The sequence below is a fragment of the Porites lutea genome, chromosome 4 (genome assembly GCF_958299795.1).
Source record: "Porites lutea chromosome 4, jaPorLute2.1, whole genome shotgun sequence".
NCBI lineage: Eukaryota > Metazoa > Cnidaria > Anthozoa > Scleractinia > Poritidae > Porites > Porites lutea.
The window spans coordinates 34185163-34207662 of NC_133204.1; the positions used below are offsets into that span (position 1 = coordinate 34185163).

Below are 22500 nucleotides of genomic sequence, written 5' to 3' on the forward strand. Positions count from 1 at the left end.
TCGCCAAGATGGGACTTACCGGCTGGACTCTACAATCTATATCAATGGAATGGAAAGCTGTTTGTTCACTTCCAGAAATTATCAACCAATGGAGCAAACCACTTCACCTATTTGAAGATACTTGGGGAAAGTTATCTCGCAGTAGCCAACTACTATGACGGAAATACCTACTCTACAAAGTCAGTTATCTACAAATGGAGCAGCGGCAAGTTTAACAGATTTCAAGACATACCAACTGAAGGTGCCCTCGGATATACGGCCTTTGTGATAAACGGTGACACATTCATCGCTTTTGCAAATCACTTCAACTCCCAACACAAGTATTCTGTTCAGTCCACTGTGTTCAAGTGGTCAAGAGGTCATTTTGTCAAACTGCAGTCTCTTCAGACTTATGGAGCATTCTATGTCTTGTCCTTTAACATTAACACTCACACGTTCCTCGCCTTTGCCAACCGCATGTCTGGAAGTAAAAGCAACATCGACTCCTTCGTTTTCAAGTGGAATGGCAACAAGTTCGTCCTGTTCCAGGCCTTACCTACTCATGGGGCTGTCGCTTGGCACCCATTTGTCATCAATGGTCAAACGTACCTGGGTGTGTCTAATTACTATGATGACAGTAAGAAAGAAAACACACAGTCAGTTGTGTACCAGGCCTCTGGAGCGCGTTTCATCAAGTACCAAGAGATTCCAACACATGGAGGGCATGGTATGACGTCATTCGAGTACAAGGGTCATACTTACCTTGCAGTGGTAAACCATTACAACCAGAAATATAACATAAACAGCGCCCTGTACAAGTGGGTGTAGAGCTTACGTCAGGATCCAAGCATAAGCTAGGCTATGCCTAACAAAAAACTGGAAAATTTGTGAATCGAAAACCTGAGAAATGAGATGGACTTTAAGCGTAATATTGTCTTTTTGTAGCGATAATTAAGGGATGGATCTTTAGGCAAAGGGAATGATAAAACAATGATATGATTGTAGTTGATTTGGTGGAAACTGTTAGAAAACAAATGTAGTTGCTTTAGCTTTGCGGTGAATATATAGTTGCAATAAAGATGTGCTTGGAAGACTTTTAGATTGTGGATTTTTACTTTCAACCTCGGAGCCAGGTATGACCTTAAAAAATTCGAAACTGGGGCCCGTTTCTTAACTGTGCCGATAAAAATCGGGGCTAAGAAAGTCGTTTGAAGTTTGCAGTATTTATCAGGGGCACCAAGAGCCATAATGGGACATTATGACCTCTTGGGGGCACCCAACGAAGGTTTCCTCCTAACTCATTAACAACACTTTTTAGGCTATCCAGGATGAGACTTTTTTTTTTAATATCTAGAATACATTTTAAGCGGTGCTATAAAATTTGTATCTGTTAGGTCATCCTGGAGGAACTTAAGTCTTTTCGAAATTACGAGGGATTCAGTATTATTTTCCCCGAAAATTTTATAATTATGCAATTTAACGTATTAAGAAAGTGAGAATTTTTCTGATTCCTCTTTCTATTACATTTTTGAGTCCAAAACGTTTCGGTTTCTTTTTTTTCTAAGAAAATAAGCCTAAACTGGGGAGTGAAATGTGTGAAAATTAAAGTTCAGAAAATTGTATGGAATTTATTAGATAAGCTTCGAAAATTGTACACGAATGGAACGATTGTCTAGAAATTGTTAGCCTTCCTCAAATAATAGAAAACTCAAGACAATATTTGCCTCTCCAAACAGATATTTTACAGAAAACAGTCGTTGGGTGCCTCTGATTTATATTCAACCACAAGGTTTAAAGGCTAGAGTTTCTGAAAGTAAAAAAGTAAAACTACCATTTCACATAACAAAAAGGACTAGTTTAGGAACCTGCGCCCAGCTATACGTTAGGTTTCGATTTAAACATATGGCTTCAAGCGTTTAGTCTATACCGAAGGCTTATTAAGCTTATTATGAATGGTTCAGTTTAACCTGTTACCATCTCCCTTCGTAATTTTCGGAAAAGGTCGATCCAGCCCTTTAACCCTAGGCCGGGTGGCGAATTGCTCGAAGCGATCTTGTCCTTGTGGTAGGGGACCATGCAAATCACAAATTAACTTCTCGTTTTTCTTGTGAAGTACGTCACTCCTCATTGTTGTCAAGTTTTCATGGATTTCAAGCTCCTATACAGTGGGAAATTATTTGGCAAGTTCTTCTCCATCAAGGTAGAGAAAAAACTTGCCAAGTTTTCCCACTGACACTACCAAGGAAAATTTTGCTAGATGAAAACTTTCTCGAGTAAATGGACCTTTATTCATGTCTCCACCCTGACATGTTCTCGTGAGACACATATGGCTCTAAGTTTGAAACTGCAAATGAAAAAAGTTAGATGGGCGAAATTAATTCTATTCTCTTTGACGAAATGCAAGTTATTGAAACAGTACTTTTTATAAGTAGTAGCCGCTTTTCCTCATCATCTCAGTTGGCCGCATAACATGCATTTTCATTTGATTAACAAACTCACCGCTTCATCACCACAGTTAAAGGGAAGTTAACCCCTCCTTTTTTCAGCAGCACCTATTTATTGAGCTTTTTTGGATTTGCGCCGGAATGTTGGTCAAACTTAACATGATCATGACAAGGGGTTCTTTAACAGGTAAAACTTCGCAACCGGCATCACATGTACGAGCGGTACTGTAAATACAACACAATACAATTCAATACCGTACCGCTATCTGTTGTGACACTTTTCTGGAAACCGTTTGTGTCGTCGGCATAGCTGGGAAGATTGCACTGTTTCACAACATAAAATAGATCATTAATAAAAAAATTAAATATCAGAGGGCCGAGGATTGACCCCTGAGCTATTCCTCTCGTGACGTCACTCCAGCTAAGCAACGACTACAGAATGGTCTGCTGCGGTGACCGGAAGTAATTTTTCCCGCCGCGTGTTAATGCCTCAAGTAATTTGCATCTATTACGAGGTTGCGTGAAGTTCCTTATTTTTTCATCATGGTCGAAGACTGAATGAATTATTAAATCTTTGGAAGATAGTTAGACTGGAAAGATTAAATCTCGCGCCGATGATAATTGCCAAAGTCTTAAGAGGGAAATTTGTTTATTCAAACCTGACTTGAGTGTCCGTCATGATCGATCGCCTGAACGTATTATTTTTACAACGAATCTTACGATCCAGACTAATATGGCGATACTTGAACCGCTTTAATAACTGTTCGGCAGTTGATGTTTTCTTTAAAATTCTTGTTCGTAACATTAAGTCTCTTAAGTAGGTACCTACTTTGTCGAGAACGTATCCTAACAACGAAATCGTTCCTTGCCCTAATAAAAAATTAACAAACCAATGTTTTTAGTAATTTTAATTTATGTCCCCTTGCTTATACTTGGAACTCCCTGATCGGAACGCTCAATAATGATAGGCGAACACTCTTCCAGTCTCAGCAGAAATCAAAATTCATTTGTACAGAAAGAGACAAGCTTTACTAACCTTTGGAAAGTATCGCTTTCCTATGTGGTAAGGTTAAAATGATTCCAAGAATGACGTTTAAATACTATGAGAATTACACAATTCTTAGGTTGATTATAACAACTCAGTGTCTAGTTAATGTCAGCCGGCAGCACCTGCTGGTGTTGTATAAGAAAAGAGCACGACAAACGTTTGGAAAAGAAGACAAGATTGTTTTAAATTTGGCATGAATATTATCAGGGCGAGTGGAAAATTTCAGTCCGTCAATTTGCATGCGATATTGGTTCCAGCGCAAACACTTATCAATTATCGTTAGCCAGAACAAACAAGCCATCCTTCTTTACTTTTGTATCACACCGCCGTGTACACACAGACAAAGATACTTAAGAAAACCTTCTAGAAATTATTCACTGTAACTTAAAAAAAAGCAACAACAACATAAGGACAAACCGGAAAATATTATTTTCCTTTACGATTCTTCAACATTCCTTTAATTAAGCACTCTCTCAGAGAGAGTTCTGTATCAGTCAAGTCGATACACGGGGGTGAACTGGAAACTTAGCGCTCTCGTTATTAAGTTGATAGTTGGTCCAGGCAGGCTCATTCGTTCGAGAGTGAAAAATAATGTTTTCAATCACTTGTTAAGTTCGTGTTCCGGTATCTCGTCTGTCATATTTAGAGTCATAATTATATAGTATAATGAGATACTAGCCTTTACGTCCATCTTCAAGTAATTGGAAGTTTAAGCAACGACGTTTTTGAGCGTCGTACGTCAACTTGAAGTGGACTTTTTCTTTTCCTGGGCCATATATGATTTGACCAAATTTTCGGGCAAATCGTCGCTATAAGACTAAAGATACTTGACAATAGAAATTTGGTAGTGCCAAGACATAATTCAAGAGAAAAGGACTCGGTAAAAACTAGTTTCCGGTTAAAGTGCATCGCTTAAAAACGCCGTTGCTTATACTCGCTAATTTCGCTTTCGTTCAGTACTCGTTGATTTAAAAAGCCTTAATTTGGGTGTTTCGACGCCTGTTAGGTTTGGTGAACGCAGTTTTTTGTTTTGGCTGAGCTTGGCAGTCTTCAGAATTCTCCTGTATAAATAATTTTTGAGTGCCTTTTGTCTGAGCTTGAATTGATTGGATGAGAAAAAAAATAGACAAACAAATGGTATTGATGTAAATTTTGGACCAATTTTGTTCAAACTTTTTGGCTAGGACGGAATCTATGAATCATTCATTTTTCAAAGGATTCACAACGAGAAACGTCATCTGTAAAGCCTGGTTTCCATATGATCGTTATGATCGTTGTGATCGCTGAGAAAAAAAAAGTTCAGTGATCGCAGCGATCATAGAGATCATATGGAAAACACTTTCCAGCGATCGTAGCGATCATATGGAAACCAAAATGCGGATATTGTAATTTCTTCGGCTCTCTAAAGCCTGGTTTCCATATGATCGCTACCATCGCCGTGATCGCTGCGATCGCTGAGAAAAATAAAAGTTCAGCGATCGCAGCAATGATAGCGATCATTTTTCTTTCCAGCTATCGCAGCGACAACGATCGCTGGGATAGAAAAAGTTCTATCTCAGCGATCGTTGTCGCTGCGATCCCTGCGATCTCTAGAAAGTGGTTTCCATATGATCGCTATGATCGCTACGATCGATGAACTTTTTTTTGCTCAGCGCTCGCAGCGATCACAGAGATGGTAGTGATCATATGGAAACCAGGCTACATAAAATCATAGCAACCTGGTTTTAACGACTAATGTTCAACTTTTTTTTTTTTCATACAAATCTTATGCGTAAATTGTTTATCAGGTCTAAAGTGTTCTTTAGGAGTGAGTAAACGACATAAGAATAATGACTTAACTCACTGAAAGGAATTCTAGCTTACAGGACTGAAATTCGCGAAAAGGTGATAAACTCAATCCGATCACAAGACGTCAGTGTAATCAGAACGACTCGTCAGCCATTGTTGTTATGGGCGTAAGTTACTGAACCTTAACAGAAATTTTTAATAAACTTTTTAGAGTTACAACTTAGTTAACTTGGTTGATTTTATATTTTTTACACTATTTGCACTGTGGCAACTGGGTAAAGGCCTGTGGGGTGATGGGGTGGGGGAAGGTGCACACAGGAAGCCCACTCTGGACGGTTGCTTTTTGGTCCTAAACAGTTTAGACTTTAGACTATCAGTCATCAATGCCAAGATCAGCTTTGTCTTATCTGTCATGAACGAAAACATTAAAACAATAGGTCTTCCATCTCGTTTATTTTCTCGTTTTGTATTCTTGAGAGAGATCTCAACTCCGGAACTCTAAACTTACATTCATACACTGCTCCATTTGTGAATACGGTCAGTTCCACTAAGAAAGACTGAAAATGTTTCGCCTGTTCTTCTTGATGACTTTGGCCATTTTCTTGGCCGTTTGCTAGGGAACTTCGCAGAACAATTCTTCAAATCAGGTAACTTTACAGCGAACCAAATTTTAAAGCATTCAACTTTTCCCAGATTATTTCCGACAATCTTTGTTGGCAAGGGAACAATTCAGATGCGGTTTTCTTAGCTTTCTAGACTCAGCAACACTGTTTTTATGCGCTTTCAGGTTCTTTTAGATTCATAATCCGTTCAATATCTTGGTTGCAAACTAGAAAGTCAGCTACCAGAGATACAAATTTAATTTATCATCGATTTTACAGGATATAGCATTCAGGGCTTTAGATACAGCTCATGGGCTAGGCTATCATCAGTTTTTATGAGATTATTAAAGGAAAAAACAAAATAGTTGCACTCCGCGCGAAAACCCAGGGGTTTGAAAAAAGGGGGGTAAGATTAAAGTGTTCGATTGGTAAGGGGAAGATAGCTAGGTTGGGTTTGAATTATTACATCGAGAAGTCTGAACAACCGGGGGTTCGAGAAATTTCGCGTCAACAACTAACACGCGCGTGTACGTGTGAACGCATCGCTCTCTCGTTACCAGTCTCATCTCAATAAGAAACAAACGCCTGTTGAATATTTGCCAACCAGGCAAAATATGAGCTTCTGTGTGAAAAGTTATGTTTTACAAGTTTACCCAAATCTACCTTGTTCGACTTCTAAAATAATCCTCGGGAAGCAGAGCGTCAATCAGAGAAGCTTTTAAGAAGATTGATTGTTAGAATTGGCTGTTACTCTTTACAATAAACGTGAGGTGTAAGGTGAGCTCAGGTGAGTTTTTACTCTTTGACGACTGTTTTGGGCTTTTTGGTCCTTTTTGAACCAGGAAAATTTTCCATCATGGACCCATTCAGCTTTTCATTTAACCTCTTACGATAAAAAAATGCAAAATCAGCAAGGATAGATCTTTCCACAGTATACGCAGAAACTAACAAGCAATTAACACTTGGGGAATTTTGCTATTTACCTGCTACTCTTTGCCCTTTTCCTGAAAAGGTAGCCAGCCAAAACTCCACACAAAGGAAAGACAATGATGTGGGCAACAAAACGGGCTGTAAAAGAGGACGACGAAAGGAAAAAAAAAGAATGCGAGGAAACAATGTTGAAAACAGATTCCTTCCCCCCCCCCCCCCCTCTCTGTGAGCAGAAGCTACATTTTTGCTGTGTGAGATGACGTGCGAAAAAGTAGCCTCTGCCGAGAACCGCTCAATTTTCTATCGTGTATGCGCGAATTTCGTCATGGGATTTGCAAGCAAAATTAATCGTCAGGTCTGTTGTCAAATGGCATGAGTTTTGCAGGTATAAAAAAATTGGGACAACTCTGATCTGCTACGCAAGACTCACGCAATGTTCTAAACTGGTCAAGAACAGGAAAAAGCCTGTTTTTTTTTAATTATCTGTTCGTCCAGATATCTGGACAGATTTGAACAGTTGTCCGCACAGGCTACTTTTTGCACGCCAGCTCACACAGCAAAAATGTAGCCTCTGCTCGCAGGGTATTCCCCCCCCCCCAAAAAAGGAAACTTTGTCTTGAAAAGCTTGAAAGACAAAAAAGCTGCTTAATTACATCCAGTTGGCTGAAAACTATACTTTGAGTGCTGAAAATCTCTTTTTTAGCCATTCCCATGTTAACCAGCCAAATACTGCTCCAAAAATGAGGATCTTGTCAAAAATGCTGATTTTTTGTTACTAAAATGGTCATATTAAAGTGTGAAAAAACTGGTATTAAAGCTCAAAAACCTATTTTCATGTTGCTTGTAAGATTAGTACTCGTAGCTAAGTATGTTAAGTGAGTTTAAAATTCTGGTTTGGCCTCAAAGGGATATATATTATATTCCTTTTTCTATCAATAAAACTGATCGATTTGACCTTAAAAACGCAGGAGCACCCAACCCCCTCTCTTAGAGAAGAAAACTCTTTTGAGGTCTGGTAAGAGATAATGGACTGTTTACCCAAAAATTTGCAATGTCATGACCACAAAAACAAAAGAATACTTTGTTTAAGTGTACCTTAAATTAAGCCTTTTGATTGAAACGTCCCAATTCAAAACTGCTTTGGCTTAATTTTCTCTCCCAGCAAACAACAGTAAAAGGTGTTGTACCTTGGCAGAGAAAATCCTACATTTTCCTTAAGCTGCAGAGCGTTTGGTCTGCAGCTGTGTAATTGTAAAATTATAAATGTTGTGTAACTCATACCCTAACCCTGATTAAACCCTAGGTTGGGGGGTGGGGGGGGGGGGTGTACTCCGGATTTCAAGTGACAGGGATGATCAAAGGATTTTTTTGGGTTTGATAATTTCGATTTTAGGATTTTTCAGGTAGGAAAATTTTAGCAAGTATTTTTTTTGATAGCTTGATTTAAGTGGGTTTTTTTGGTGGTATTCAAAACGATTTGAAGATGTTTTCATTTAATGCTTTCTGGAAGTTTTTGATGGCTTGGAAATTCGGCATTGGATTTTTTGCCCGGGGTTAAATTTTTGTCCATTGATGCTTTTGGGTTTTGATTTTTGTCTCCAGTTGATCATCCTTGTCACTTGGGAAATCCAGTGTGCCCCCCCCCCCCGGGACCATAGCACTATCACCTGCAACTATCTGCAAACTAAAGCCAACACCTAAGCCATGTATACTTAATGTATCAATCTTGTTACTCTTGCAGGTAACGTTTCTCTAAATTCACACTGAAGACAGGCTTTTACTAGGAGAAACTTACCGATATCCATGCAGCCTCACCCTTTCAATTTCCTTTTTTTTAAACCACTTTCATTTCCTTTTTCTTATCTTTCCAAATTCAGTTTCCATTGCATCTCAGTTTATGCTATAGTCAAGAGTGTTTTCATTTATCTAGAGTTTGTAGTCTTTCTTTAAGTCATGAAAGTATGTTAAATTTCCCAAATTGAATCTAACAGGCTAATGGATCTGCAGCAAAGTCTAAAAGCTGTAAAGTTGTACCTCAAGCTGGTTGCTGTAAGGATGGTGAGTTTAGAATTTATTTTAAAAATTGATTTTCAACAAAATAAACAATCCACGGATATGGAAAAATACCAGCTAATACCAAAAACAAAAAATAAATCTTCTTAGTATGTTTAGATTAAAATTTACCAGAAATCAAGGTATTTAAGGCCAGCACAGTACATTTAAGTTTTGCATTAGTGGGATCAGTTCAGGTTATACACATAACAACTTGCTAGTTCTGCATGTGTGGATGGTAATTTAGTTCAGTTGTGAGTTTCATTGATATATGGCTGTATTTTTTTAAATAATTTTAGGCAAAGATGGAAAGGATGGACAACATGGTGAGTCACATTAAAATGCAACAATTTTCCTTCATTACCATTTACAACATTATATGATTAAGTAAATAATTAGTCTTTTGTATATATACTTGCCAACTCTTTCTGAGTCAAATTAATTAAGCATGAGATTTTTGTCCTGTTATGACAGGAGTTTCTGAAAACGTCCCAGCTACTTCCACACATTTCCAACAATTTTCCGAGGACTTCCAAACTTTTCCAAAAAATGTGTGAAGTTGTTCTGACAACCATTGAGCATTCTGAAGTTATTTTAAGTGTCAAAGGGAAATTGAATTGTATTTTTGTCATTAATCATGTGTTATAGAACAATTTGTCTGGATTTGTTTGTCAGGTGCGAGAAATTGTCCTTGCTGATGAGTGAAATCAAGGTCTAGAAATAAGTCCCCAGGCATGAAACTCATGCATAATGTGTCAGAGTTGTCAGGCATACTGTAATTATTATCAAAATAAATCTTAACCATGGGTTTCCTTCTTGTCATCCCCCCTGTTGTAGCTTGTTGTCAGTGTTCTACCCTAGCTTGTAATATTACTAATCCAAGGCTGTGCTCCAAGAAAAATTATAAGGAGTCTAGTGCTCTGAACCTGTGAAAAACAGGGAGCCAAGCATCAGATTTGTATGGGAAAGCTAAGATTTCCTATTTACTCAAGATCAAAAGTAAGGTTTTAGGGGCCCCTCAGAGCATCAGCCCTGTAATCTGAATATTACATTTTGTTAATTGTTCTGAACACAGGAAAAGATGGCCGTGATGGACGAGATGGCAGTGGAATAAAGGTCCCGTGTGAAATACCTCCATGGAACTCCATGGAATTCCATGGAATTCCATGGAAATCCATGGAAATCCATGGAAATCTATGGAAATCCATGGAATTCTATGGAAATCGATGGAATTCCACGGAACATCCATGGAGTATCCATGGAGTTCCATGGAGTATCCATGGAGTTCCATGGAATGCCATGGAGTTCCATGGAATGCCATGGAGTTCCATGGAGTATCCATGGACTTCCATGGAATGCCATGGAGTTCAACGGAGTTCCATGAAGTAGTGATGGAGTTCCATGGAATACCATGAAATTCCATGGAGTTTCCTTGGAGGTCCATGGAATTCCAGGGAATATTGTAGAGTTCCATGGAATGCCATGCGGTTCCCTGAAGTACTGATACAGTTTCATGGAATGCCATAGGATGTCCATGGAGTTCGATAGAATACCTTGCAGTTTGTATGAGAAAATCCATAGAAATTCAGTAATCAAGCAACTCATCAACTCGTTAACCACATGTTCAAGTCTGCACTTTTTATTGGATAGAAAAATAGGAAACATTTGGAAGTTTTCTAAAAGCAAAATAGTGCATTTAGTTTAAATTACACAGACAATGCAAAAGTATTGTTCACCGACAGGCGATGCTGAAAGTCCCAGTGTAAGAAATTTTATTGCTAACTATAAAGAGGAATGTTTTGAGTGCTTAATAAAGAAATGATCCTGTTAAAAAAATAAATATAGAAAATTGTTTTTTAGTAGGGCTGTCTGCCATTTATCTTTTAAAAGCATTGTTGCATTTAAAATATGAGAAGATCACTGTTATTAACAACATGCAGTTGCTTCATTACATTGACACAGTGCTGCTATTCGTACAGGACCCGTACACCCACATGTATTTGCTATGATATACGGGATCAAGTCTCTACTTAAAATTTATATGAAATTTTCAAGTCTCTTGAAATTTCTGATCAAAAAATTTCCATGAAAGTGTAAGTCTCTTCAACCACTGTTCCATTTTTAAGGAAAAATTTCAGTGGCAAATTTTGAAAAGAAGAAAAATTCGATGTGGCAAGATTGAGAACCGATCCAGGGGCGTAGAATCCACTGAGTTCGTAACCTAACCACTCTAGCACGGAGTTTGATTTTACTCATATAAAAACAACTGTAACCCTAATTGGAAGCTAACCGTTTCGAGTCAGTGCTTTAATAGCCCTAATCAGTTTTGTCGGAATCCCGTATGAATAGCAAATACAAGACGATGTACGGGTCCCGTACTTGAATAGCCAGTAGAAAATGATCCCACTAGCTAGGCACATAAACTCTTCTCGGTATCGAAGTGTTTTTTTGTTGAGAGCTGAGATTTTCCCTGTTACTCGAGTCCAACCTGATTGATAAGATTGCTTTACATGGAGTATTTCGGCGAACCTACACAAGCAATATTAGAGATTTTTTGCCGCATCCGTGGATAGGCTAGTCTGCTACACAGCCGATTTTAGTGGGGAGGAGCGTTGCGTGACGACACTAAGAACGGTTGTGTATCAGACTATGAATAGGCCTGCTGCCTTTTTTCAAAGGTTCCCTCACCTGGGAGAACAATGCAATATTTTCCTCTCACTGCTTTACTCTTCGACAGCGCTGGAATAGTACAATTAACTCTGAAAGGGACCACAATTGAAAGCCTTTAAAGACAGACATCTCTACGATCGTGCCGTGATTTGACGCCATGTTTGGTTCATGAACTAGCGTCCAGGCTTCCCCGCTTAGTGACTTACGCGATCACGTGAGGCTTTTGAACCAATAGAAATGCGTAGAAGATCAGTTTTCTTGGTTCGAATCTTTAGGCGGACTTCTGTGCAGTACGAAAGTGTTGTGTAAACGGATTGTCTTTGCAGTGAATGCATCCGAAAAAGATGTTATTTTTAGCGCAAAATATCACTTGTTAGGTTTCTTACATTTGGCTTGTTTCAAATCAACTTCGATTGAACAATGACTCAGCTGGATCGCACATTAAAGGAGGAAGGTAAGCTTAATATGTACACAACTCGTGTTTGGTTGCTCAACTGAATTCGTCCGCTCGATTGTCTCTGCTAGATTTACAAGGGCGACTTTTCGGGTGCTGTTTATCTGTTTTAATATGTAGTTTTCATCTTTTTTCTTTATACAGATATGAATGTGGTCTTTCCCGCAAATTGCCCTTGGAATCCTTCGGAATAGTTACTAATTCTGGCAGAATTAGAAATCGAAGACTGTACTTCGATGGACTGCTTCAATGTATAAGAAGAAATATCATATTTAGAATTTTCATGCCTGCTACGTAAAAACTGTACAAGAGACTGATAAATTATAATTGTAGCTGACGCTGTTTTTCCCAAGGATTAGGTAGGACTTTGCTATAACTAAATACCATGGTTCTGATCGAGGAAATAAGTAGCACTTCCCTTTTTCGTGGCATAAATAAAGCCATGTTTAAGTCTTACATACTGACGGTTTATGCATTCAAGTATTAGCTTATTTTTTTCTCTCAATTATGCATCTGTTCGCCTGTTACTTTTCTTAAACACCAGGCCAAGATTCCTTGCTTTATATTAAATCTAAATTTTTCATTTAAGCTACTTCACAATGATTGCTGCATTCTAAACTGCAATGTATATAGTCACAAGTAAACATTTATTTGTTTTAGCTACAGTATGTCAAATTTTCCACCAAAAGCATGTTAACTATTGATTGATCTCTTAAAAAGAGATTTATGCGGTCCTTTTATTGATTAAATAAATTGCAGTGGACCAAAATCTGTTATGTATTCCATTTGATTCACTGGATATTTTAAATGTGTAATTCCTGTGAATTCCATGAAACTCCCTGGAGATCCATGGAATAATAGATGGAGTAGTTTCTATGGAATTGCATGGAACTTTTCCATGGAATTCCATAGAAAATGTCGATGCAGGAATTTCCATGGAAATTGGTGTCCTACTCATTTTCCATGGAATTCCACGGGAAATGTCCTAATCCTCCATGCAAATATTTTCCATGGAAATCTATGGAGAAATTTCCATGGAATTCCATGGAAATTGATGTCCTAATCCTCCATGGAATTCCATGGAGAATTTTCCATGGAAATCCATGGAATTCCATGGAGGTTTTTCACATGGGGTTGGCCTTTCTTAATGTTAATGCATTGTTTTCTCTTTTTGCTTGAAAAGTTCAGAAATTAAACAAACCAGGGAACTGTACGTCTCAGACATGGTCTCTGTAGTGTGAAGATAACAAAAAAGTTGCCAAAAAGAAGTTTTACCGCATTAAACTAATATTTTGAAGCTTGAGGTAACTTGAAAATCTAGGCTTTCCCTTTTCAGAGAAAGAAGAAGAAGACATAAAATCATTTTAAAAAAAGTCAAGAGGGTAAAATGTTTTTTTTTTTAGATATATTTGCAACATTAATTTTAGTCATATGTTTTCATTGTTGCGAGTCTTAACAAAAAAGGAACAAGATATTTCTAATCATTCATATACTGCCTTAAAAAAAATGGCTTGCTTGCCTGAAGTGGTTAATTACATTGCATTTTTATGTGAGTATGACTTGTCAGTTCCTTTGCTCTTTAGTCAATTGAGCTTGAAGTTACTTGCCTGGCACTTAAAGGGTGGGGATCTTGTCTCAAAACCCCCAGCTGAATATTTTTTGAGACCTGGTTTTTTTTTACCAGTCTTGGAAGTTAATATCGTTTGGCATGAGCCTGATAAATCCCCTGTCCCCACTGCCAAAGGGCCTGGATCCAAAATATAATAATTATATTTTACCCAGGCCCCTTGGCAGTGGGGACAGGGGATTTATTGATTTAAGACAGTATTAGGTACAAGTTAAGATAGAGTAAGCTTCCTTACCCTATTCTATGGGTATACAATGCACATAGTCGGTAAGCAGGTGTATCTAGATAAACTCAGAACTAATGTTAATTTAAATATGGGCATGGAGCAGTTTTGGTCACTTTTAAACTAAACAAAAGGTGAAAAAAAGTGCATTAATTATGTGTTGACATTTAATTTTTAGTAATTTTGTTACAGAAAACTGTTAATAAATAAACGTATTTTAGTGGTAGCAAGTCCATGAAGACCTACCACATTCAAAAAGCAATGTGCCACCCCATAACTGCAGCACCCATACACCATCATTTTTCTCCACTAAGGCTGAAGTTACTTAAAAGATAAATAAAAGATGAATAAAATTAATAGTAATAGTCATCTTCTAAGTTACAGTGTTGTCAGTTTGGGTTTCACCTTGTAAACATCTATGTTAGGGAGAAAAAGGAGAAACAGGGAAACCAGGAAGAGATGGAAGTGCAGGTGTTAAGGTATTATAAATATGTACTGCTTTTAAAGTGGAAGTTTTTAGTTTCTGGATCCATACATGTGTATCTCTCCATAAAACATCAGTGATTATATTGCGTGTAGTAATGTCTTGTGTGTTTAAAGTTAGGTTGGACTAAGGAAAATGATCAAAATTATAACCAGACCAGTTAGCTTTATTTTGATCACACCACTGTATAGATTGTCTCTTTTTTTGTTATTTACCATCTTCATCATCATCATTTTCACTCCTTTGTCACAGTTAGCTTTAATTACTTATTTTCTTTGTTATGTTTTTCTTCTTTTACAGGTTTTACTGTCCAGGGCTCCAAGGGGCGCCCAGTTTCCTTGGGAGCAGCTGGGGGGAGTCTTCATTTAATTGGTAGACAGCACTTTTTGCAAAATATGGGCTGTGCCTAGAAGACTGATCTTTGGGAGTTCTTCGATATTGATGTTCCTAGGGGTTTTTTTCACGTATTTTCCCAGGCCCGTTTTCAGTAGGCCAAGAGCTTCAATAACTACAGGCACAATTCCTATTTGAAGGCCCCATATCCTAGAGATTTCAATCTCTAATTTCTTATACTTTGAAAGCTTTTCAATCATTTTGACAGATGATGATGATGATGATGATGATGATGATACTGATGATGATTATTATTATGTTTTGCTTAGCAGTTCTTATTGCTCAGAGCTCCGAGGAGCTACCAGTTTCCTTAGGAGTGGCTGAGAGGAGGGGGAAGTCGTTATTATCTAGTTGGTAGAGAGCACTTTCCTTAAAATGTGGCTGATCTTCTGGAGGTCATCGCAATAATGTTTCTAGGGATTCTGTTAACGTATTTTCCCAGGTCCATTGTAAGTAGTTTAAGTGCTCCTTATTATTTCTGTTGCAGGGGGTGAAAGGAGAACCAGGAATGGATAAAAACAGTAATGGTGGTGTTAAAGTAAGTGTAAGTTTCATGACCTTTTTTTGTCTGTAGAACAAAGAAAGAACACTTTAACAACCTTAATCAGTTCTCCAATCTGGATTTACCTTCAATCAAATATTTATGCTTTTTTTTCTGCCGACTAATTTTCAGTGTCCAAAACAAAAACGAAGCCACATGCTTTATCCAGACACAGCGACACACACCACTCATTCAATTTTCATGTCCCTCACGCTTCTAAATGTTACATTCGACCTGTTAGTTGGTATGTCCGAGTTGGCGCTCGACCAAACTAACTAACAGGTCGAATTTTATTTCTCTACGGATACCTTTCTGGTACAAAACAAGTACCGCTTGTAACTTTAAGTTTTCTTCTTGTATCGCTACGGTAAAGGAAAAAGTGGTGATCAGGTTTTGAAATTCCCGAGCTCTTTGGCTATCTAGCAGAATATTAATATATGTTCATTATAATTATAAATACTTTGTTTGATAAGGGTGAGAAGGGATCTCGTGGTGACAAAGGATCCCAAGGAGAGAAGGGATCACAAGGACAAAAAGGAATTTCGGGAACGTGTGATACAAAGGTAATTACTACCTAACAGCTCCCAGATTTTCACTCTTTAGTGATAATTATCCTTATTACAATAAGCCATATTAATTTAATTACCATAAACTGCATGCACGATCTCTTCCTTTCGGGCCTGTTGTCTTTAAAAGAGAGAAGTGTACGTGAATAAGCGGTAAAGTTGTGACACGTGACGGTGAGAATCGAGGTTTTTAAAAATCAAATAAAAATTAGCTTGCATGTCCTACTAGTCTAAGGAAAGAGGAACAAAATACATGTAATGCACGCAGTCTGCCATATATGATGTTAACGTAAGATTAGCTCAATGTCATCTTGAAAGCAGGAGCCTTTTTACATCAGTTGGTGTCCGATCAAGGGAGATTTTCGTCAGAAAAAGTTACCGGTATCTGTACAGGTGTTCAACTCTGTTTGCACATATAACTACAATCATGTACAATAGTCTTGGGACATATTTGCATTTGTGCATTTTCAATTCACACATGCCCAACCCCTACCCCCACCCTACAGACAACGTTGGACGCCTGTCGGCGTGTATCCAGAATTTTTCCGTGTTTCAACATTGTATAGGGTGCGGGGAGGGAGAACTGCCAAAAAAATCGAGAAGGATGCCCAACGTGTATTTTGTAAGGGCTTCCAGAAATTACAAAATATTATGAATACTGCATCACTGCACTAGGACTTTTGTCCAGGAGTGTGCATTAGGAGATTGTTAGCTTTGTTATTTAATTGTATTTTGTTCTTACAAGTTATTTTGCGTTTTAGAGCAAATCAGGGTGCTGTTTAACTGGTAAGCGCATCATTTACTACTGTTGCCTACGATGTACATTTACATTGATTCACTGGAAAGAAGAGTTTCCGAATTTTAAGTTCATAACACTGAGGCCCATCTTTGGTCATTGCAAAACCACAACACATGAGTAAATTCTTTTGTCGATTAATTCTGACTAGTTTTTTTTTCTTGACATTAGTTTGTTAACAAAGGTGTTCATCCTTTTTTTCTTGTGGAAGATTGCTCTATTGGACTCCACTTCTTTGAAAAAGTTCAAGACCTACCAACCCGAGGAGCTGTAGGTGTGGAACATTTCACCATTGATGGAAACTTGTTTCTTGCTTTTGCCAATTATCATGGGGATATTAGGAAACAGAAGACAAGTTCCATGATCTACAAGATGGACAACTCAACTGGAAGACTGTCTTTGTACCAGAACCTGCAAACAAGAGGAGCGTATGGCCTGGAGTACTTTACTATCGCCAACAAACATTTTCTTGCTGTCCCTACCCACTACGACGGAACACACCGGGTGGATTCTACAGTTTATCAATGGAATGGAAAGCTGTTTGTCGACTTTCAGAAATTATCAACAAACGGAGCAAGCCACTTCACCTATTTCAAGGTAAATGGAGATAGTTATCTCGCAGTAGCAAACTACAATGACGGAAGTACCCATTCTATAAAGTCAGTTATCTACAAATGGAGCAGCGGCAAGTTTAACAGATTTCAAGACATATCAACTGAAGGTGCCATGGGATGTACGGCGTTTGTGATAAACGGTGACACATTCATCGCTTTTGCAAACTATTACAACTCCCAACACAAGCATTCTGTTCAGTCCAGTGTGTTCAAGTGGTCAGGAGTTGGCAAGTTCAGCAGTGCTGAACGCCCGGTCTCCATATATAACATACAAGTCAAGTTTAGCCAGTGGCACAGTGGGCATATCTTCACAGTCTAATCGCGTTCGTCAGAACGCATCCTAATCCGGTGTTCCTGTGGCTCAAAGGCAGAAATTTTCGAGCTATCACGGGCGACTGCCGATTAACCACCCTAGTCGTAACTTTTAACATTTTTTCCATTCGATCATCGACTTGGAGAAAGAGAACAATTATTTCTTGTTTTATTTAATTGTTTAGTTTACAAGTCTAGTTCATTAATATCTCAAACTAGTTTACAGCTTTTTAGCTAAAAACAATTTTTGGTAGTTCAGTATCATTGTGGGTTTAGATACGCTGGAGACAAAAGTTTAAAATAAATCTTTGGAATGGTGAATTGTGTTCTTACTTCAGTCGAGTTTAACAGAAGATTTAGTTCGTGCCAACTTCGAGGGGATCCATCAATGGTCACCGAGATGAATATTTCGGCTGACGCACGTTAAGGCATATTTTGGTTGATCTTTATTTCCAAGGGGACTGCGAGAGAAGAATAAAAGGAACAATTATGGCGGTTTCGAGAGACATGCAGAGCGATTAATGAATATTTCAGCAGAATAGTTGGTTACAACAGTGTTCTAATCCATAATAATAGACATAGCTTTTTTACTACCAGCTTGTCTAATTTTTCCCTAATATCAAAGGAAAAAAGTACCATTCCAAGACGAAAAGGGAGAGAAAATTAGGGAAATGCTCAGACAATAAAAATAATTTTAAGGGTCGAAACTTTTTTCTTAACAAGCCATTGAATGAAACGAAGATGGTACAAGACTCTTTCAAGCTGAAACGGTCTTCTTTTCCCTCCAGATGTAAATTTAGTGACTAGACACTATCGGCCTGAAGCGAGGCCGAGTTCTTTCAGACCAAACAAAGCCAAAAGTGCAATGAATACAAGTTGGCTTTTGTCCCTGATCTCAAACATCAGATTTGCACACATCGTGAAACGTATCTTGAGTCGATCCTATTAACAATCTATCAGGCCCGAGAGCTCAACTTCACTTTTTTACTCGATATCTAGCGGCGCAGCTCCACTCAAGTTAAATAAAAATATAATGTGTGATCATTTCCGAGTTGGCCTGGGCCCCCTTTTCAAAGCGAGGCCGAATTAGGCCAAGTGCAAAGCCTTCGGTATGAAGGGAATTTTTTAAGTCTCGTTTAAATAAAATTCATCTTTTGATGTACAGTTTTTTACTTGCTCTTACTGAAAAAAGACGGTTTTGTACGTACGTCGAAACAGACGTGGCTGAGTTTCCGTTATGTACAAGATGCCAGGGATCCGAGATTTCACTGAACTGGTATTTAACAAGCTAACACATATAGCCTTGTTTTTCCTAAGCAAACAGGAAGACAAACACCAACCGACAGGTGATCTATCTTTTGTACTAATCTGCTTTTTTTTTGGAACAAACATCCCTCTTACGCCATGGTAAATTGATTTATTGTCATCTGCAGTATGGTCCCGAAACAGCAAAACTGAACGACTGTTAGACTATCGACGCAAAAACTCCTAATGCGACTCTTCGAGCCTGTAATTCAACTCCACGAAAATTTACCTACATTTGACAACCTGGACGACTCTTAAAAGGTCGAAGACTGAATGAATTATTAAATCTTTGGAAGAAAGTTAGACTGAAAAGATCAAAACTCGCGGAATAATTGCCAAAGTCTTAAAAGAGAAATTTGTTTAACCAAATCTGGCTTGAGTGTCCGCCATGATCGATCGCCTGAACACATCAGTATTTTGACAACGAATCTTACGATCCAGACTAATAAGGCGATACTTGAACCAATTCTTGTTCGTGACATCAAGTCTCTTAGGTAGGTACCTGCTTTGTCGAGAACGTATCCTGATAACTAAATCGTTTCTTGCCCTAATAAAAAATTAACAAACCAATGCGGTTTTTAGTAATTTTAATTTATGCGCCCTTAAATGCTTACACTCGGAGTCCCTGATCGGAACCCTCAATAATGATAATACTCTTCCAGTCTCAACAGAAATCAAAATCCATTTGTACCGAAAGAGACACGCTTTACTAACCTTTGGAAAGTATCGCTTTCCTACATGGTAAGGTTAAAATGTTTCCAAGAACGACGTCTAAATACTATGAGAATTACAAAATTATTAGGTTGATTATAATAACTCAGTATCTAGTTAATGCCAGCCGGCTGCAACTGCTCGTGGTATTGTATTAGAAAAGAGCATGTTAAAAGGTTGGGAAAAGAAGACAAGATTGTTTTAAATTTTGCATGAGTATTATCAGGGTGAGTGGAAAATTTCAATCCGCCGAATTTGCATGCGGTATTGTTTCCAGCGCAAACTCTTATCAATTATCGTTAACCAGAGCAAACAGGCCATCCATCTTTACTTTTGTATCACACCGCCGTGTACACAAAGACAAAGATACCTAAGAAAGCCTTTTAGAAATTATTCACTGTAACTTTAAAAAAAAGCAACAACAACATAAGAACAAACCGGAAAATATTATTTTCCGTTACGATTCTTCAACATCCCTTTAATTAAGCACTCTCTCAGAGAGAGTTCTGAATATATACTTCACATCAGAGGGTTCTGTATCAGTCAAGTCGATATACGGGGTGAACTGGAAACGTGGCGCTCTCGTTAGTAAGTTTGATAGTTGGTCCAGGCAGACTCATTCGTTCGAGAGCGAAAAATAATGTTTTCAACCACTTGTTAAGTTCGTGTTCCGGTATCTCGTCTGTCATATATGGAGTCATTATATTGTATAATGAGATACTAGCCTTTACGTCCATCTTCAAGTAACTGCAAGTTTAAGCAACGACGTTTTTGAGCGTCGTACGTCAACTGGAAGTGGACTTTTTGTTTTCTTGGGCCATATATGATTTTGACCAAATTTTCGGGCAAATCGTCGCTGTCAGACTAAAGATACTTGACAATAGAAATTTGGTAGTGCCAATGCATAATTCAAGAGAAAAGGACTCGGTAAAAACTAGTTTCCGGTTAAAGTGTATTGCTTAAAAACGCCGTTGCTTATACTCGCTAATTTCGGTTTCGTTCAGTACTCGTTGATCTAAAAAGCCTTAATTTGGGTGTTTCGACGCCAGTTTGGTTTGATGAACGCAGTATTTTGTTTTGGCTGAGCTTGGCAGTCTTCAGAATTCTCTTGTATAAATAATTTTTGAGTGCCTTTTGTCTGAGCTTGAATTGATTGGATGAGAAAAAAAATAGACAAACAAAATAGGATTGATGTAAATTTTGGCGAAATTTTGTTCAAACTTTTTGGCTGGGACGGAATCTATAAATCATTCATTTTTCAAGGATTAACAACAAGCTAAAGAAACGTCATCTGGAAAGCCTGGTTTCCATATGATTGTTATGATCGCTGAAAAAAAAAAAAAGGTCAGTGATCGCAGCGATCATAGCGATCATTATATGGAAAACACTTTCCAGCGATCGCAGCGATCACAGCGATCGTAGCGATCATATGGAAACCAGGCTTCAGGGGGCTGCAAAATGCGGATATATGTAATTTCTCCGGCTCTCTAAAGCCTGGTTTCCAGATGATCTTTACCATCGCTGTAATTGCTGCGATCGCTGAGAAAAATAAAAGTTCAGCGATCGCAGCAATGATAGCGATCATGTGGAAACCACTTTCCAGCGATCGCAGCGACAACGATCGATGAGATCGAAAAAGTTCCATCTCAGCGATCGTTGTCAGGGGCACCCAACGACAATTTTTGGAAAAATATCTGTTCGGAAGAAGATTTGAGATCTAGAATTTTCGGAACATTTGTTGTAAAATTTCTTGCTTGCCTGCCTCTCCTAGGATTTTCGAACATCTAAAAAAATGGTAAAATTGCCCATTTTCAACGGATTTTTACCCTAAGTGAAAGTCACCTAGAATTTTCGGGAGCCTTTTTTCTGGCTGAAATTTTCGAACAGGTAAGTTTTGCTCCCTATAATTTTCGGATCACTAGACTTTCAGCTAGGAATTCCGAACAGATGAAAAATTTTTAGGGGATAAAAATATGCCCATATCCACTGTTTAAATACTAAAACGCGTTTAACAATGCTATGTTTAAGTGATTTTGAACTATATTCTCGTTGGGTGCCCCTGTCGTTGTCGCTGCGATCACTAAGAAAGTGGTTTCCATTTGATCGCTATGATCGCTACGATCGATGAACTTTGTTTTGCTCAGCGATCGCAGCGATCACAGCGACGGTAGTGATCATATGGAAACCAGGCTAAATAAAATAATAGCAACCTGGTTTTAACGACTAATGTTTAACAGTTTATTTCTTTTTTCATACAAATCTTATGCGTAAATTGTTAATTAGGTCTAAAGTGTTCTTTAGGAGTGAGTAAAAGACATTAGAATAATGACTGAACTCACTGAAAGGAATCTTAGCAACCCAATCTAAAATGTCCAATCACAAGACGTCAGTGTAATCAGAACGACTCGTCAGCCATTGTTGTTATAGGCGTAAGTTAGTGAACCTTAACAGATTTTTTAAATAAACTTTTTTTAGTTACAACTTAGTCTTTTAGGGTTTCTGGTTAAATTTATACTTTTTTGCACTATTTGCGCTGTAGCAACTGATAAGTGGGGTGTGGGAAGGTAGACACGGGAAGCCCACTGTGGACGGTTCTCTTTGGTTCTGAACAGTTCAGACATTAGACTATCAGTCATGCATCAATGCCAAGATCAGCCTTGTCTTATCTGTCATGAACGAAAACATAAAAACAATAGGCCTACCATCTCGTATATTTTCGCGTTTTGTATTCATGAGAGAGATCTCAACTCCGGAACTCTAAGCTTACATTCATACACTGCTTCATTTGTGAATACGGTCAGTTCCACGAAGAAAGACTGAAAATGTTTCGTCTGTTCTTCTTGATGACTTTGGCCATTTTCTTGGTCGTTTCCTACGGAACTTCGCAGAAAAATTCTTCAAATCAGGTAACTTTATTATTTCCGAGAATCTATATTGGCAGCTGTATTGGCAAAGGAACTG

General features: G+C 38.2%; 2 protein-coding genes and 1 long non-coding RNA gene across 5 annotated transcripts in view; 2 read left to right on the forward strand and 1 right to left on the reverse strand.

Moving 5' to 3' along the window:
• The window catches only part of LOC140933372 (uncharacterized), a 19552-nt gene extending 1837 nt beyond the window's left edge, over positions 1-17715 (forward strand). The window contains exons 1-7 of one of the 2 annotated variants that reach the window (XM_073382916.1): positions 9258-9842; positions 9919-9959; positions 14243-14296; positions 15182-15232; positions 15709-15798; positions 16563-16587; positions 16809-17715. In XM_073382916.1, coding sequence (XP_073239017.1) covers positions 15203-15232; positions 15709-15798; positions 16563-16587; positions 16809-17530 — 867 coding nt within the window. In that variant the 5' untranslated portion in view covers positions 9258-9842; positions 9919-9959; positions 14243-14296; positions 15182-15202 and the 3' untranslated portion in view covers positions 17531-17715. Of the gene's footprint in view, positions 1-9257; positions 9843-9918; positions 9960-14242; positions 14297-15181; positions 15233-15708; positions 15799-16562; positions 16588-16808 lie in introns of those variants that run through there. The other variant, XM_073382917.1, reaches the window with a different exon arrangement.
• The window catches only part of LOC140933374 (uncharacterized), a 223496-nt gene that overhangs the window by 55486 nt on the left and 145510 nt on the right, over positions 1-22500 (reverse strand). The window lies entirely within an intron of this gene.
• Positions 11871-12738, forward strand: LOC140932756 (uncharacterized). The gene is made up of 2 exons (XR_012165001.1): positions 11871-11967; positions 12112-12738. It is a non-coding gene; the product is annotated as an uncharacterized lncRNA (long non-coding RNA).